This window comes from Protomyctophum parallelum, assembly GCF_964188405.1.
Source record: "Protomyctophum parallelum genome assembly, chromosome: 1".
Taxonomy (NCBI): Eukaryota; Metazoa; Chordata; class Actinopteri; order Myctophiformes; family Myctophidae; genus Protomyctophum; species Protomyctophum parallelum.
The window spans coordinates 35,117,824-35,134,695 of NC_139697.1; the positions used below are offsets into that span (position 1 = coordinate 35,117,824).

A 16,872-nucleotide genomic window follows, 5' to 3' on the forward strand; every position below is an offset into this window, starting at 1 on the left:
CTATGAGTTGAAGTTCTGTTGAGAAAGCAAAGAAAAGCAACCGTGTTTATTGTTTACACACGATCTGCACGCTGCAGGCTTGATTTCTTTACTGTAAACTCTGGTTGGCTGCTGCTATTCTGCTACAAGTAAAAGGAAAAGGAAGACGAGTCGGTGAGAGCACTGCAGCAGAAAGCGTTTAGGCCTACTTGTAGCAGAATAGCAGCAGCCAACCAGAGTTAATTTGCACTACCACCACCTATTGTACTATGTTAGAGTATGTACTGACAGGACTGTTAGTCATAGACATATCTTATATATCTATGGTTACAGTAGCCTATCTCTAGCCCCACAAACAAACAAAAGGTTGATCATGCCTCTCTCTCTTGCGTCTCTAGACATCTATCTGGGTGAAACATAGCATATGACTGGTATGTTCATCATGGGAAATTTCCCATGAAAGACAGGGTTTAATAATGAAGTAGCTTCCCTGACATCATCATATTGATGATCAACCGTGTCAAATTCTGGAAAATATGCACTCAGTTATTTTTCGTGTGTGCGTGCGTGTGTGGGTGTGTGTACATCCTGTCTGAATATACAGCTAGGTTGGACCTGATCGACAGATGTCCACTGGCACTGACCATGAAGCTGTCAGACAGGTGGCACTCTCCAACACCTGTTTGCTAATTTCCACATCCCACAGAAGGTACTGTGTGAGATGAACAACAAAACTGTGAGCTTGGTGCGAAAGTGGTTTGGACTCAATTCACACAGTACCCGTGACATTATATTTCATCCACAGTGGGAAGGAGGGTTGGGGCTGCCAAGCGTAGATCTACAGCAGAATTCAGATTTCCCACCTTCTGAAAATTCTGAAGAACGACGACAAGGATGTTAGGGAGCTGGCTCGATCCTCCCTGTTCCTAGACCTAAGAAGGTGTAAAGTCCCACTGGCCAGGGAGTTAGAGCCACACTATCTTGGATTTAAGTGGAAACCCAGTGGGAAACTGGACACCCGTTCTGCTGGATTTGGGGTTTTGTCGGACTGGCCTGATCTGAACGACCTCTGTGTCCGCACTGGAGTGGGTGCGGTCTGACTCAAAGACTGAGGGTCTCAGAGGACATTATAACTGACCCCCTCGTCCAGGTCAGGGTCACCTATGTCACCTATGCTGGACACAGTTGCCTGCTAACAGCTGCAGGTGCCAGATGGGTCCTCATGGATGTACACCAACACTGGACTGGACTAAAACTCCAAGGGAAACTTGCACTCAATGAGGACATTATCACATTCACAGTTACAGCAAGACTACAAGTCCTTACCGCCAGACTCAATCTTTCCATCTGGTTCCCCACCACTCAGGTCCCTCATTGTTTGCATCACAACACAGAACAGATCACTGAAACACTGCCACACATCTTAAATGGATGTTATGCATACAAAGGGATGTACATAGCACGCCATGATAGAATAGTGGAACTCATAGCAAAGGACATATCAAAATATCATGCATCATCAGTGAGAATGTACAAACATTCCTGTGTCATTCCATCCATGTTTCAACTCTGTGATAACCCAGACATATTTACATATTTGACAGCAAATACACCAGATGTTGTGGTTGATGAAGAGTCCAGGGAAGTGTCTGTATTAGGCCTGCACCTTTGACCACAGCCTAGAGGAAGCCTTTATGACCAAGGTCATTAAATACCAACCACTTCTAAATACCATCTCAGAGCTGGGCTATAGGTGCACCGTGCAGACTATTTGTTTTTATATTCAGCAGCCTAGGGCATGGGATGCCCAAAAAGGAGGCAAAAAGGCTGGAAAAGTATTGTAGTGTTCCTACTATAATCGGCAGCCGCCATATATGGCGGAGACGCTGCTACTTATACCCATAGACGGATGCTGAGTGAGTCACTCAGCATGCTAGAGCAGAAATTAGGATATGTCGAGTGACATGCCTATTGTACCATGAAAACACATGCCATGCTTTTGTAAGTGTAACTCTACTGCACCTTTACTAATTGTGTCCTTGTATGCATCTCCTTAATTGGGTGGACATAAATGGTTAAAACTTAAAATGTGCGTGAGTCCGTCTGTCCGTCCGTTCTCAGTGAGGTGACCGCCCTATCAGGTGGTGTGTAGTGGGATGTCTTGATTGTGTTGAAATGCAACCCCTGTGCCGGGGAGGTAGGCGTGTCAGACAGGGGGTCTTCCACTCCTACGTCTCCTACTGTAGGTGGACAGCTCGGAGGAGATGAACTTCTTGAGTCTCTTCAGGTACTCGTCCCATAGATGAATGTCGTTATGGCCCGCTCCCTCAACAAACAGGGGCTCCACAGGATGCGGACACCGCTCAAACATGGCCAGGCCGTGGGAGAAGTCGATCACTTCGTCCTCCGTGCCGTGGATCACCAGCACTGGTGACTCCACTTTGGACACCTTGTCGATGCTGGAGAAGACGTCGCAGCAACGACGGAATATGTCAAAGCAACAGGTCTCGCGTGCGTTTGGACAGACCACCCGCAGCCCTGACATGAGGGGAGCATGCAAAATAACACCGGCACACTTGTAGCGCGCTGCCAGGTGCACCGTGGGAACCGTGCCTATACTCTCACCGTACAGGATGATGTTCTCTGGGGTCACATGATACCTGTGCCTCAGCACCTGCCAAGCTACCTCAATGTCTGCATACAGGTTCTTCTCAGACGGCCTCCCACTGCTGACCCCGTAGCCGGAGTAATCATAGGAGAACACATTGCAGTTGATACTGGACCCGAGTTCCATGTAATGGCTGTACATGTCTCCCAAGTCCACTGCATTGCCATGGGAATACAACAGCGTGTACCGGCTGTTGGGGGCACAGCGTATAAACATGCATCCAACCTGGTTTCCCCAAATGCTTCTTGTTTTAAAGACAGCGACGGCATCCAGTTTTTCCTGCTTTTCGCCGATCAAATTTAAGTGTAGATGAGTGGCCCCAGTAGGATCGGTGTCGAACGAGTATGTGGGCTCCGGAGGTAAGAAAGCAATTCTCGCTACGATGTTACAGGGGAGACAGCATAACAGCCTGCACCATGCTCGAAGGAAGAAAAACATTTGAACCCAGAGCAGTTACCCAATAAATCAATCTCTAGGACCCGCTACAGTGGTGTTCGATACAAACTTAACCGGGATGCGGAAACCTCTAATGCAATGCTTTACTAGTTGCTCAGCCAAATATTCTTTCTCATCTAGACGACTTGTGCCAAAGGTATAAATGGATACAATTAATGACCTCAGTTCGCTATTCAACACATTATACAGTCTGATCAGATAGCTCTGTTATGACGTCATGTCACACACAACACAAACATTTGCCATGCCTCCTCCTCTTCTGGAACCACATATCCTGCCTCAGTTAGGACATGTGAGGCCTAGATCAGGAGGCTGAGATGGTACTGGATCAGCAAGGTCAAGGATGTGTCTTTGCGGGCACCGCACCATCCTTTGTTGGGTGCATTCCTCCTCATGGTGTGTGAATAAAACATATTTAGGCAGGCACCTTTGCAGTTTGTTCAATATGGCACCATTAAATAGGGTGCATCTCTAGCACACAACGGCATGACCCCCTTGCCTGACCTTGTCAAGCACAATCACGACTAGTTGTGTAACCAAACCAAAGTTTGATTGCTAGTGTGACCCTCCTCACTGTGTCTGCTTGTCCACTGTTTTGGTTTGTGTTGCAGGTATTTGTTAGGCGGAGCTCGGATGGCAATTAGCTCTGATCTGCAGTGCAACTGTGAACAGTGCTCAGTCCTTTTCCTCTGACTCAGACTCTGATAAACACTTGGAAAATTGTAGGAGTTGATGAATTACATTTTGTTTGACTTGGTTCCACTGATAACTAGAAAAAGTGCTCCTCAGAGCAGCAACATTATTGTGGCCTCCTGCTGGCACTATAATAGTGTGAAAAGGGTGCCATTTCTTCTTACATCTGGCAATTGGACGTTCAAATTCATGATTTGAGGCATTTTGTTCCAAAGATGTGTTTTGCAAAAATCCAGCTGTTGGTGGCGCTATAACAGGCCAATGTGAAAAGAGTGGGATTTATTCCTTAGCCTAGTAGGAAAGTGTATGATAAACATCACATAAATTGCACACTGCGTTCATGATTTGAGGCTTTTTGTTCAAAACGGGCCAATCCTGCAAACTTTGGAAGCCAATGTTAGCCAATCAGGATGGAAATTTTGGAATATGAAATAGTGGACAGATCTAAAAATCTTGATCACTTGACTATAAAGATACTGTGTACGTGCAAAGTTTGGCATTGACCAGGTCAACAGTGCCAGAGATTAGCTGTACACAGACACAGACACACGTGTGAAAAACATAGCGCCTCATGCCTTCGGCCAGGTGGAGACAAATATTTAAAAAAATAGCCGATCTACAAGCGATATCGACTTTTAAAAAAAGCTTATATTATTTCAACTGGCCAATGTTTGACCAGTTTCTACAGTACAGTTTTGTTGATTACCATTGCCGCAGTAATGAACTTTTTTCTTTTCTTTTCTTTTTTCCATCTTTCCATCTTTAAGGGTTTGTGTATAGTGTAACGCAAATCATGATTAGGCAGAATGAGATGATGTATGATGACATGATGATTAGAGTGCCCCTCAAGTCACACAGGTGTGATTTTTGAGGGGCGCTCTATATACAGCTTTTGTCCCCACACACGTCTCAATATTTTCCATTGACAATGAAAGGGGAAATTAGGTCAAATGTCCGTCAAATATGATGTAAATTTGTGGCAACACAAACATTAAATGCCATTGACAATGAAGGGAAAATTTACGTCAAATGTAGACTAGAAAATCGGCTAATCAATCACATAAACAACATTCAGTTGTTCATGAGATGATGTATGATGATGTATAATGATAAGAGCGCCCCTCACTTCACACAGGTGTGATTTTTAATTAAATTGTCATCTCACCATTGATCTCCCAGGTTGAGAATGACTGGTCAAAAGTACCTGAGCACTTGCAGTAGGCTACCCATTATCATAGGCAAATTGGTTAATACCTAATATCTGGTTAGCACCAAAATCAGTTCCACTTCATTTAATTAAAAAATAAAAATCACACTCATGTGAAGTGAGGGGCGCTCTTATCATCGTACATCATGCATCATCTCATACTGGCCAATCAGTATGTCTGTTGCCACAAATGTACCTCATATTTCGCGGGTGTGGGCCTGTGGGGACAAGATTTGGCAGACATTTGACCAAACTTTCTCCTTTCATTGTCAATGGCAAATATTGAGACGTGTGGGGTCAAAAGCTGCGCCCCTCAAAAATCACACTTGTGTGAAGTGAGGAGCGCTCTTATCATCATACATCAGCCAATCAAATCATCACATTCCATGTTACAGACATACACACAAAGCTCTCCATAGGAGGGGCTAGAGCCCCTCAAAAATGCTTAAAGGGACATTATATGGCAGCTAGGGCCAGTTCTAATGTTATTTGATAGGTTTAGTGTCTGTGGGGTTTTCTCCTGTATCCTGTATGTTCTTGAGAAGGCGGAAAAGGCTGGAAGCCTCACGAATGCGGATGAACTCGATACTGAAGTCCTGCATCTCGATGAAGAGATCCTGCATATTGAAGATCTTGTTGCGGATCCACGACCCCAGGAAGATGCACACCAGACGTACCTGGCGATTCTGCATGGACTTGTCTTTGATCTGCTTACAGGTGGAGATACAGTTGACTATGTAGCGGTGGATGAACTCTGGGGGGAGGTCCACAGCACTTGTCAACCTGTTTACCACCTCCATGCAGTGCAGAGACATGCTGTGCTGAGCACAGAGCACAGAGAAGTACTCTGTGATCTGACTGCTCTCCATAAGCCTCATCAGCAGCTCATAGGCCAACAGTGGGTTGTACTCCACCAGGTCAGGCAGCTTGGCTGGGGACAGGTCGATGTGGTGCACCAGATCAGGGTCCTTCTCAAGCTCTTTCACCAGCTGTGACATCTGTTGGGTGGACAGTGAGCTCTTGAGGGCCTTGGACATGATGCATTTGATCTCTGCTCCCGTCCTGTTTTTCACGCACATGGATCGGTCCCACTGAATGCTGTGGTCCGGTTCTGTGGGGTTCAGCCACACCAGCTCGTCCTCGCACACATGGAGAGGAGGCTGTGGCCGGATTAATTCTGGACAGAAATGTTTTTCTGGTGGAGGGCCAAGTCCTGTGACCAGAGACTTTGTGGTCTGATTGGCAACTGAGTTGTCAAAGCCTGAGTTGGATGAATAAGGACCTAGGTCATTCTGGATACTGGGTAAACTAGCCTTGCTTTTCACAGGAAGCTCTGCCTGTCGCTCTGCCAAGGCTAGCTGCAGTCCACTGATGTCTATAGACCACGGCATGTTACTGACATCCATGCATGACACCTCCTGGGGTGTCTTCTTAAAAAGTTCTCTGGGTGGGGCCAAAATCAGCTGGGAGAGGAAGAACTTCTCTTGCTGCGTGATGGGTGGTTGGAAACCAGAGAGTATTTTCTCTTGCTCCTCTCCGACAAATGAGGGGTTCAACAGATGGGAGAACACCACAGCAAAGGGATTTTCGGACAGCGGCTTGGTGCGGTACATCTCCCACAGGAGGTAGAGGACGGTAATCCGCTGAGGGGAGCTGGGCAACAAGTCCGACTGCTGGAGCAGCAACACCAGCGCAGAACCCACACGAAAATGTTCTGCCTTTCCGAAGTGATCATAGAAGGTAGATGAGAGGTTCTCGAAGGTGTTGGTGCAAGTCTCCTCAGATATGATACCCAACAGTTTGGAAAGCTCTTTCGGGCCGAGTGACATGTCGAGTGTGAACGACATTGTTTATTCAACAGTTACTAGACTAACTTTGCAAAGCCGATAACTAACCGATTCTCAATTCAAGCAGCATTCCGTTAGTTAGCACAAATAACTAACATGAAAGTTGTCGTGCATGCAAAACATAGATCAAGCTGCAGCAGGATACAGGATAAGTCAGTGAAGCGTATATTTCTGCCAGAGAATGTTGCATCATCAAATTACATCATGTCGAATTGCATTAAATTACATCATATTGATGTCCAAATATGGAGCTGTGTGGATCGGCGGGATGGTGGATCTTAAATTATGAATTCACACAATGTGAAAAATATCCACACCAACTTGAGTTGTTGATTGTCCCATTAGTTTGCAAGATTAGCTGCGGACTCACTTCCCTTGCCTTCCAGCTTGGTGGAGATAGTGAATTAGAGTTTTGAAGACAAAAAAACTGTGCATTCTTATTACCTGATTTATAAGGCCTGCTGATGCACATGATATTTATTATTTAAAATATTAGCTAAAACAGATTATATCAGATTATATTTAGCCTATATATATTATTGCAGGCAGTATTGCCAATACTGATATGATGACTAATGATGATTAATCTTACATATATTTAGCGCCCCAGCCTGTGTCTTCCGTGAGGAAGAAGCCCAACAAACCCACGGTGAGGCCTTTAGGAGGGCCATGCAAGCGTCAAGCGGAGCCTGCGGCACCACCAAGGGCAAGGTGGAGCCTGTGGAACCGTTGCGGCTTGAGAATCCACCATTCCTGAATAAAGTGCCTGGTGCTGGGAGTCTGGTGCAACGCACAGGGCCTGACCTGGTGAGAGCAGGAGTGGACCTGGTGAGACGTAGGAGGGGCCCGGACAGGTGTCAACCCACAGAGCCTAGTCCTTCCATGTGCCAGAATGGTACCTCCCAGTCCCGGCAGAGTAGTTCAGGAGGAACGGATTGTGTGGTCCTGGTTTTTCCCTAATGTGACTTATCGAGGGTAGCTACTGGGACGTAAGTCGGGACTTGATCACTCCCGGCTGGGTCACCTCAGTGAGGGGTATGATGTTGCGAGACCCGAAACCCCGATGACCTTGGGATACATCACTGAGGATACGTCCCAGGTGCATCCATTTATGTATGTATTTTGTTATAGTGTCTCTTGGTGAAACTGCATGCTACATGCACATTTAAATACCCTTATTTTTGAGGGGCGCTAGCCCCTTCTATATACAGGTTTATGTTTGTTTTTAGTGAAGGGTAAATTTACGTCATCTTGTCCCTAACACAAACATTAAATCCCATTAACAATAAAGAGAATACAGGTTTAATGTTTGTTTTTAGTTCAATGTTTGTTTTAAAAACGCCATTGACAATAAAGAGAATTTAATGTTTATTTTGTCACCGTTTGTTTTATGAGTTTTATGAGCAACATGAGTTAGACTTTAATATATTAGCGCCCCTCACTTCACACGGGTGTGATTTTTTAAATACTGTTACAATGTTGACAGCCAGGTCGACTGTATAAATTATATAAAGGAATACCAGCACTCACTTTATATCCACTTAGGATTCTTTTTTTATTCTCAGTTCTCCCCCAAGCAGAAACAAACACAGAACGTTAAGGAGTTTTATTGGAAAGGAAGTGAACATTGATTCCAGTGCGTGGACCATACCTTTCCCTAGAATAAAGGTTTTGATTGATTGATTGGAATATTTATTAACAGTTTGTAGAATTTACAGTACATTTTAAGCACAAACTCAATACAAAGACTGTCAACTGTGAGTGGACGACCCAATTAAGCATTACACTTGTTTACAACAGGGTCCACATTGTTCAATTCATCAAAACATTTAAAGACATACAAACATTTAGAGACATACAAATAGACATTTCTATGTAGCTAAAGAACAGAACAGGAATAGGGTAGGGCACTAATCAATTATATGTTTGATCTTCACAGAATGCCATTCTGTATTGGTTTGAAAGTCACTTTATTATACATCCTACTGTATCTTTGCTGCTTCTTAGCCATGTTAGCCAAGTCCTCAACAACCACAATTCTACATAACACTTGCAAGACTGCTAAATTGGGTTATTTTCAGTGTGATAGAGATGGAGAACCCCTACTCAGGGTATGTAACAGCCTTCGGTGCCCTCTGCTGGAGCTTCAGAGTAGTGATCTTGCTGTCCAACTCATCCATAAACCCCTCATCCACAGACTCACTGTCCCCTTCCTCCCCCAGCCCCAGCCCTTCTGTGGGCAGGAAAACATGGAGTTGTGTGCATGTTCGTGTTTGAGCAGCAGTAGCATTAGTGGTCAACGTTGGACTGCTGCAAGGAGAAATTAGGTCAAATGTCCGTCAAATATGACATAGATCTGTGGGGAAATGTTACGTCATATGTAGACGAGCAAATCAGCTAACCAATCACATGAATTCAGTTGTTCATGAGATGATGTATGATGATGTATAATGATAAGAGCGCCCCTCACTTCACACAGGGGTGATTTTTAATTAAATTGTCACCTCACCGTTGACCCCCCAGGTTGAGAATGACTGGTCAAAAGTACCTGAGCACTTGCAGTAGGCTACCCATTATCATAGGCAAATTGGTTAATACCTAATATCTGGTTAGCACCAAAATCAGTTCCACTTCATCTAATTAAAACATAAAAATCACACTTGTGTGAAGTGAGGGGCGCATCGTACATCATGCATCATCTATCTCATACTGGCCAATCAGTATGTCTGTTGCCACAAATGTACCTCATATTTCGCGGGTGTGGGCCTGTGGGGACAAGATTTGGCAGACATTTGACCACATTTTCTCCTTTAATTGTCAATGGCAAATATTGAGACGTGTGGGGTCAAAAGCTGCGCTCCTCAAAAATCAAGTGAGGAGCGCTCTTATCATCAAACATCAGCCAATCAAATCATCACATTCCATGTTACAGACATACACACAAAGCTCTCCATGAGGGGCTAGAGCCCCTCAAAAATGCTTAAAGGGACATTATATGGCAGCTAGGGCCAGTTCTAATGTTATTTGATAGGTTTAGTGTCTGTGGGGTTTTCTCCTGTGTCCTGTATGTTCTTGAGAAGGCGGAAAAGGCCGGAAGCCTCACGAATGCGGATGAACTCGATACTGAAGTCCTGCATCTCGATGAAGAGATCCTGCATATTGAAGATCTTGTTGCGGATCCACGACTGCAGGAAGCTGCACACCAGACGTACCTGGCGATTCTGCATGGACTTGTCTTTGATCTGCTTACAGGTGGAGATACAGTTGACTATGTAGCGGTGGATGAACTCTGGGGGGAGGTCCACAGCACTTGTCAACCTGTTTACCACCTCCATGCAGTGCAGAGACATGCTGTGCTGAGCACAGAGCACAGAGAAGTACTCTGTGATCTGACTGCTCTCCATAAGCCTCATCAGCAGCTCATAGGCCAACAGTGGGTTGTACTCCACCAGGTCAGGCAGCTTGGCTGGGGACAGGTCGATGTGGTGCACCAGATCAGGGTCCTTCTCAAGCTCTTTCACCAGCTGTGACATCTGTTGGGTGGACAGTGAGCTCTTGAGGGCCTTGGACATGATGCATTTGATCTCCACTCCCGTCCTGTTTTTCACGCACATGGATCGGTCCCACTGAATGCTGTGGTCCGGTTCTGTGGGGTTCAGCCACACCAGCTCGTCCTCGCACACATGGAGAGGAGGCTGTGGCCGGATGAATTCTGGACAGAAATGTTTTTCTGGTGGAGGGCCAAGTCCTGTGACCAGAGACTTTGTGGTCTGATTGGCAACTGAGTTGTCAAAGCCTGAGTTGGATGAATAAGGACCTAGTCCTAGGTCATTCTGGATACTGGGTAAACTAGCCTTGCTTTTCACAGGAAGCTCTGCCTGTCGCTCTGCCAAGACTAGCTGCAGTCCACTGATGTCTATAGACCACGGCATGTTACTGACATCCATGCATGACACCTCCTGGGGTGTCTTCTTAAAAAGTTCTCTGGGTGGGGCCAAAATCAGCTGGGAGAGGAAGAACTTCTCTTGCTGCGTGATGGGTGGTTGGAAACCAGAGAGTATTTTCTCTTGCTCCTCTCCGACAAATGAGGGGTTCAACAGATGGGAGAACACCACAGCAAAGGGATTTTCGGACAGCGGCTTGGTGCGGTACATCTCCCACAGGAGTTAGAGGACGGTAATCCGCTGAGGGGAGCTGGGCAACAAGTCCGACTGCTGGAGCAGCAACACCAGCGCAGAACCCACACGGAAATGTTCTGCCTTTCCGAAGTGATCATAGAAGGTAGATGAGAGGTTCTCGAAGGTGTTGGTGCAAGTCTCCTCAGATATGATACCCAACAGTTTGGAAAGCTCTTTCGGGCCGAGTGACATGTCGAGTGTGAACGACATTGTTTATTCAACAGTTACTAGACTAACTTTGCAAAGCCGATAACTAACCAATTCTCAATTCAAGCAGCATTCCGTTAGTTAGCACAAATAACTAACATGAAAGTTGTCGTGCATGCAAAACATAGATCAAGCTGCAGCAGGATACAGGATAAAGTCAGTGAAGCGTATAATTCTGCCAGAGAATGTTGCATCATCAAATTACATCATATTGATGTCCAGATATGGAGCTGTGTGGTTCTGTGGATGGTGGATCTTAAATGATGAATTAACACAATGTGAAAAGTATTCACACCAACTTGAGTTGTTGATTGTCCCATTAGTTTGCAAGATTAGCTGCGGACTCACTTCCCTTGCCTTCCAGCTTGGTGGAGATAGTGAATTAGAGTTTTGAAGACTAAACAACTGTGCATTCTTATTACCTGATTTATAAGGCCTGCTGATACACATATTTATTATTTAAAATATTGGCTAAAACAGATTTTATCAGATTATATTTATATATATTATTGCAGGCAGATATTGCCAATACTGATATGATGACTAATGATGATTAATCTTACATATAGGCTACCTAGTGTCTTGGTGAAACTGCATGCTACATGCACATTTGAATACCCTTATTTTTAAATCCCATTAACAATAAAGAGAATATAGGCCTATACAGGTTTAATGTTTGTTTTTAGTTCAATGTTTGTTTTAAAAACGCCATTGACAATAAAGAGAATTTAATGTTTATTTTGTCACCGTTTGTTTTATATCACCATTACATCACCTAATCATAGCAACATGAGTTAGACTTTAATATATTAGCGCCCCTCACTTCAAACGGGTGTGATTTTTTAAATACCGGTACAATGTTGACAGGTCAACTGTATAAATTATATAAAGGAATACCAGCACTCACTTTATATCCACTTAGGATTCTTTTTTATTCTCAGTTCTCCCCCAAGCAGAAACAAACACAGAACGTTAAGGAGTTTTATGGAAAGGAAGTGAACATTGATTCCAGTGCGTGGACCATACCTTTCCCTAGAATAAAGGTAGGGCACTAATCAATTATATGATTGATCTTCACAGAATGCCAGTCTGTATTGGTTTGAAAGTCACTTTATTATACATCCTACTGTATCTTTCCTGCTTCTTAGCCATGTTAGCCAAGTCCTCAACAACCACAATTCTACATAACACTTGCAAGACTGCTAAATTGGGTTATTTTCAGTGTGATAGAAATGGAGAACCCCTACTCAGGGTATGTAACAGCCTTCGGTGCCCTCTGCTGGAGCTTCAGAGTAGTGATCTTGCTGTCCAACTCATCCATAAACCCCTCATCCACAGACTCACTGTCCCCTTCCTCCCCCAGCCCCGGCCCTTCTGTGGGCAGGAAAACATGGAGTTGTGTGCGTGTTCGTGTTTGAGCAGCAGTAGCATTAGTGGTCAACGTTTGACTGCTGCAACTCGGAAGACATGGTTTACCTACAACCGACAATGTGTCACCCCGTGATGATATAGAATGGTGATACTGCATCACTAATGGCCGGATGTCACGCTGCACTCCCCCCTCTGTGCCCAGGGTTTGGCTGTGGGAGTGAGGCTTCACTGATGTAGGTTTGGCAGTGGGTGTAATGGGTCGGGTGAAGTGAGCATATGCAGGTCTGCTGCAGCTCTGGACCTGCAGGTGTTGGGCCAGGCTCCTCCCTGATGAGTCACAGGATTTACAGGGGAGAGTCAGGGGAGATGACCTGCAGGGCGGTGGCAGAGGAGTTGCTGGGGCTCTTCTCTGTAAAGCGCTGGGGTGCCGGTTGCAGGAGAAGCCCTCAAACACAGCCCTCTCTCCCAGTGTGACGAGGGAATTCTCACTTAAGCTGGAGAGAAAAGAATGGAGAAGAAGAGAGTGAGTCCTCTAAGAGTCAGGAATAGAGTAGGAAGCATATAATTCAAAATAAGATTGGTCATTTTATATATAACTTGCCTATTAACCGCATGTACTGATAGAGTCCCTATTCTGGGGGTGAACATTAAGCGAAAATAGGATATCTACAAGCTCACAGCCTGCTGCAACGTTACACGTAGGACTTAAGTGGTTAAATAAATACCTGTAGTGCTTGGACCTGCAGAGAATATTAACTCCAGAGTCAGCAGTTAAGGTTACAACATGTAACAATGTAAGTATAAGAAAAATACTGTAGTATACAGCTGATTATATATTATATTCCAGATTAGGCTTCGATTAGCTGTTTGGAACCTCTATATAGCGTAGATATAGAGGTTCCAAACGGAGCTACAGTAGGCTTCGATATAAGCTCCTGTAGTGTATTCATGTAATGCACCTGTGCAGAGCTCATTGGAACTCAGGCCATCAAATCCCTTTGCTTTGAAGTATATCACGGTGAGGTGTGCATTTGTGTGATAGGGTACTGCATGTCTACGTTAGTGCATCACTCAGGTTTCTCCTTCGCTCCCTCAAAGTAAAAACAAATCAGATTGAGTGAAGCCAGCATGGCCACATCAGGGTTACTGGGTGTTTCAAAACAAGCAGCGGATCAGCTTCCACTCCTGAAATTTACTGCCGGCAGCCAGACTCTGGTCTTCTGTAGTCAAAGCAAGGGAAATAGAGAAGTCTGCTCTACACTAGGACTAGGATATCCATTTAGGCCACACCAGGAACAATTACATGGTATTTTCCATTCAGTTGAAGTGCAAGCAAATGAAATGGCCTGAGTGCCTGGTGGCGTGTTGGATTCAAGACCACATGCGTGAGAGCACTATACATACACTTAGAACCCAAAACCTACTACAGCCATAGGTCTGCTTTGATGGCTCAAATGTGATTTGAAGTATGAATACTAATATGGGATCACTGGTCAGGTTTGTCACTTAAAACACCAGTGATTTAAATCAAGTATTCTCAAGTATGCATACCACTCTCATTATATGATACTGTATGTCCTATAAACATATCTTAGGCATTTTAACCTGACTTGCTTACACTTGAACGGTGTTTGCACCTCAAGAAGCTGTCAACAGTTACACATGCAGCCTTTGAAAATCAGCTGTAATTCTGTCAAACCCCAACACTGCAAATGCAATCAGGTTTAAACCAATCATATTAATTCTTGTTCAAATTCATGTTCATATGTCATATTCAATTTGAGCTGTGAGATGTGCGGTAGCTTTCCTGTGGCCACTGGCTGCAACCTCAGTCATATCTCTAGATCAGAGGTCTACTCTTTCCGTACCAAGCCAGAAGCGATCTATCAGTGCCAATCAAACACCCCTGCTCTACATTCAGACAGCTATATCAGATCCAGGGACCGGGGTAATATAACTTTACCTCAGTGGAGCTGCGGTGGTCGGCCTGTGTGGGCACCTAGCGGGGGTTATAGACGGCAGCCGCATTGGGTCCTTGGTGAGCCTCGTTCCACCTGTCAGAGGCAAGGGAGGCACAGAGCTGGAGAGGAGGTAGGTCCGGACCAGGGCCCTGCGTCTCTGCACAGCTCTCTGGTGACAGGGGCCTCCGGTATCCAAGCCCACACCCAGGATGGCTGGCGGAGGAATAGTTCCGCCAGTGTTGCTCATGGGTCTCTGCACGCGTCAGATCTGGTTGGGAATATACCTAAAAACAGTTGAGCTACTAAAAATGTCCCTTTATCTTGCCATGCATGTGTACTAATTAAGTGATAGCATAATCACTTGTGGAATAAGAAAATCCAAGTTCTCCTCTTGCCTCTTCTTTCCCATAGGCCTGATCTACATGTGTCTCTTCCAGAGACAGCAAGTGGACTGCTGCATCACCAAACTGTCCCTCTCAGTGCATATGTATAGTGCCTGGGGGGGGGGGGGGGGGGGGGGGGTGCCTCGCATGGTAGCGGACGCCATGAATGATGCAAGGCCATTCATTATGCATGGCTATAAGGCTGGTCAACTGGACACCACCTACTTTTTACACCCCCACCACAAAAACACTTCTCCTCCCCCTCTCCCTTTCCCTCTTCCGCAGGTCAGCTTACAGAACAGGGGAACAGGTGTTGAATTGGAAGTGAATGTTGTTTGAACTAAGGACACGTGATGATATTGAACGTGCTTTTAGCAATCCATTGCCGTGGGGCCAAGGGAAACAATGGAGGTTATTATTCCAGGGAGACAGAATGTGCAGAGAACAGTTGCCCACTTATTACTGCGGTTAATGCTGTTCTGGAGACGTCCCAACAAATTTACAGATTTCAGGTTGTGAACTTTTTCCCGTATGGCAAACAATAATTTGAAGTTCAAATCATAGGCAGTGGTGGACCAAGTAGTCTATTCACCTCCAGTACTCGAGTCAAAGTATAAATAGGCCTACACCTGGTCAAATATAACTCAACTACAAGTGAAAGTTCCCGTCAAATAGGTCCTTGAGCATTCAAAATGACAAATCTGTCATTTCTTTAAATATCAATGCACTTCTGAATTGAAACTTAGACATTTTCGAAAAATAAATCCAAAGACTATCCAGATAAACATCAATAGTGGGAAAACACACACACACACACACACACCCTATTCTACTGTATATATATTATATAATGTTCTATTCTAAATATATTTTCCAATGGAAATATCCTAGAAAAAACTGGGATAATCATTTGACATTCAATGTTCTTTTCCCACAAATGAGTGGGGATCATATCTTCTTCCACTGGCTGGTCTGGATCTCCTCCAGGCTTGACAGCCAAGGCTCAGGATGCAAGTGTGATCCAGCAGGGGAAACATTGCACCATAATTGTAACTGGACTGCCCTCACGGAGTAGGTCAGCCGTGGCCAGTCGTAGTTAATCAACTGTTCAGTAAACACAATTCAATTGAACAGCGGGCTTATTTAGAGACTAAAAACTGCCCGAGTTTTGTTGTATTCATTTCCTATGGCTCATTAAGATAAGTCTGTTACTCGTTCATTATGCATTATAGTTTGGTGTTTTTTATTATGTCTTGTTTTGTGTCTGTAATGTCTATTAAAAAAAACAATTAAAACTATTAGAATACAAAAAAAAACATGGTCTTGTTTTAAAACTATACCTCAGTACTGAGGATTTAACCAGAACCGTAGTTCAGTTCCCATGCAAACAGGCGTAGCTACTTGAGCAGCATGAGGTGGTAAGATATTTGGATCATTTTGTTATCAAGGCAAGGGTAACTATATAGTTTTATGTTCATGTTTATTTCATTTATGGATAGCATTACATACATTCATTTTGCATATCTTACTTTTTTTTTTCATTTTCCATAAATGAAAAGGGACAGGAAGAAGATAAATCTTATTTATACCTGCCCCTCTACACACATTAATACATCAAGTACTAACTGTCGGGCTAACAGCCACGACAGCACATCACAAAAAAAATAATAATGAATTTGAACCAAACCAAAACGAAAAGCAAAACAATAATTAAACCTCTAATTCATAATTTTTGATTTTCTCCAATGTAAACAGTTTCTTAAACTGAAATATTGCTTCACAGCTTTTCAACTCCCTCTTTTTTACATTCCATAACTGTATTCCTATGACGGAAATACAGAACTGTTTTAATGTTGTTCTCGCAAACCGGTGCTTAAAGTCATGCTTTCTTCTATGATCCTCATTTTCTGCTCTGGTAGGTC

The 16,872-nt window shown here is 44.3% G+C and overlaps 3 protein-coding genes and 1 pseudogene across 4 annotated transcripts; all 4 read right to left on the reverse strand.

The window, feature by feature from the left end:
- Window positions 1-944: 944 nt before the first annotated feature.
- On the reverse strand, window positions 945-4,505 carry LOC310867523 (alpha/beta hydrolase domain-containing protein 17C-like; the record flags this gene model as incomplete). The annotated part of the gene is made up of 6 exons (XM_083777638.1): window positions 945-1,087; window positions 1,306-1,401; window positions 2,212-3,024; window positions 3,678-3,804; window positions 4,274-4,324; window positions 4,488-4,505. The coding sequence occupies 6 exons, from the start codon at window positions 4,503-4,505 to the stop codon at window positions 945-947; spliced, it is 1,248 nt and encodes a 415-aa protein (XP_083633764.1).
- A 983-nt stretch (window positions 4,506-5,488) lies between these two features.
- LOC310865263 (CCR4-NOT transcription complex subunit 11-like) lies at window positions 5,489-6,832 on the reverse strand (the record flags this gene model as incomplete). The annotated part of the gene is made up of 1 exon (XM_083774288.1): window positions 5,489-6,832. One exon carries the CDS (start codon window positions 6,830-6,832, stop codon window positions 5,489-5,491), a length of 1,344 nt encoding a protein of 447 aa, XP_083630414.1.
- A 3,038-nt stretch (window positions 6,833-9,870) lies between these two features.
- Window positions 9,871-11,220, reverse strand: LOC310865252 (CCR4-NOT transcription complex subunit 11-like; annotated as a pseudogene). Its single transcript has one exon. The product of its transcript is annotated as a CCR4-NOT transcription complex subunit 11-like (transcript).
- A 1,183-nt stretch (window positions 11,221-12,403) lies between these two features.
- Window positions 12,404-15,343, reverse strand: LOC310865274 (uncharacterized protein). The gene is made up of 2 exons (XM_083774299.1): window positions 14,570-15,343; window positions 12,404-13,100 (listed from the first exon to the last, which is right to left on the reverse strand). Exons 1-2 carry the CDS (start codon window positions 14,812-14,814, stop codon window positions 12,479-12,481), a joined length of 867 nt encoding a protein of 288 aa, XP_083630425.1. The 5' UTR covers window positions 14,815-15,343; the 3' UTR covers window positions 12,404-12,478.
- Window positions 15,344-16,872: the final 1,529 nt, after the last annotated feature.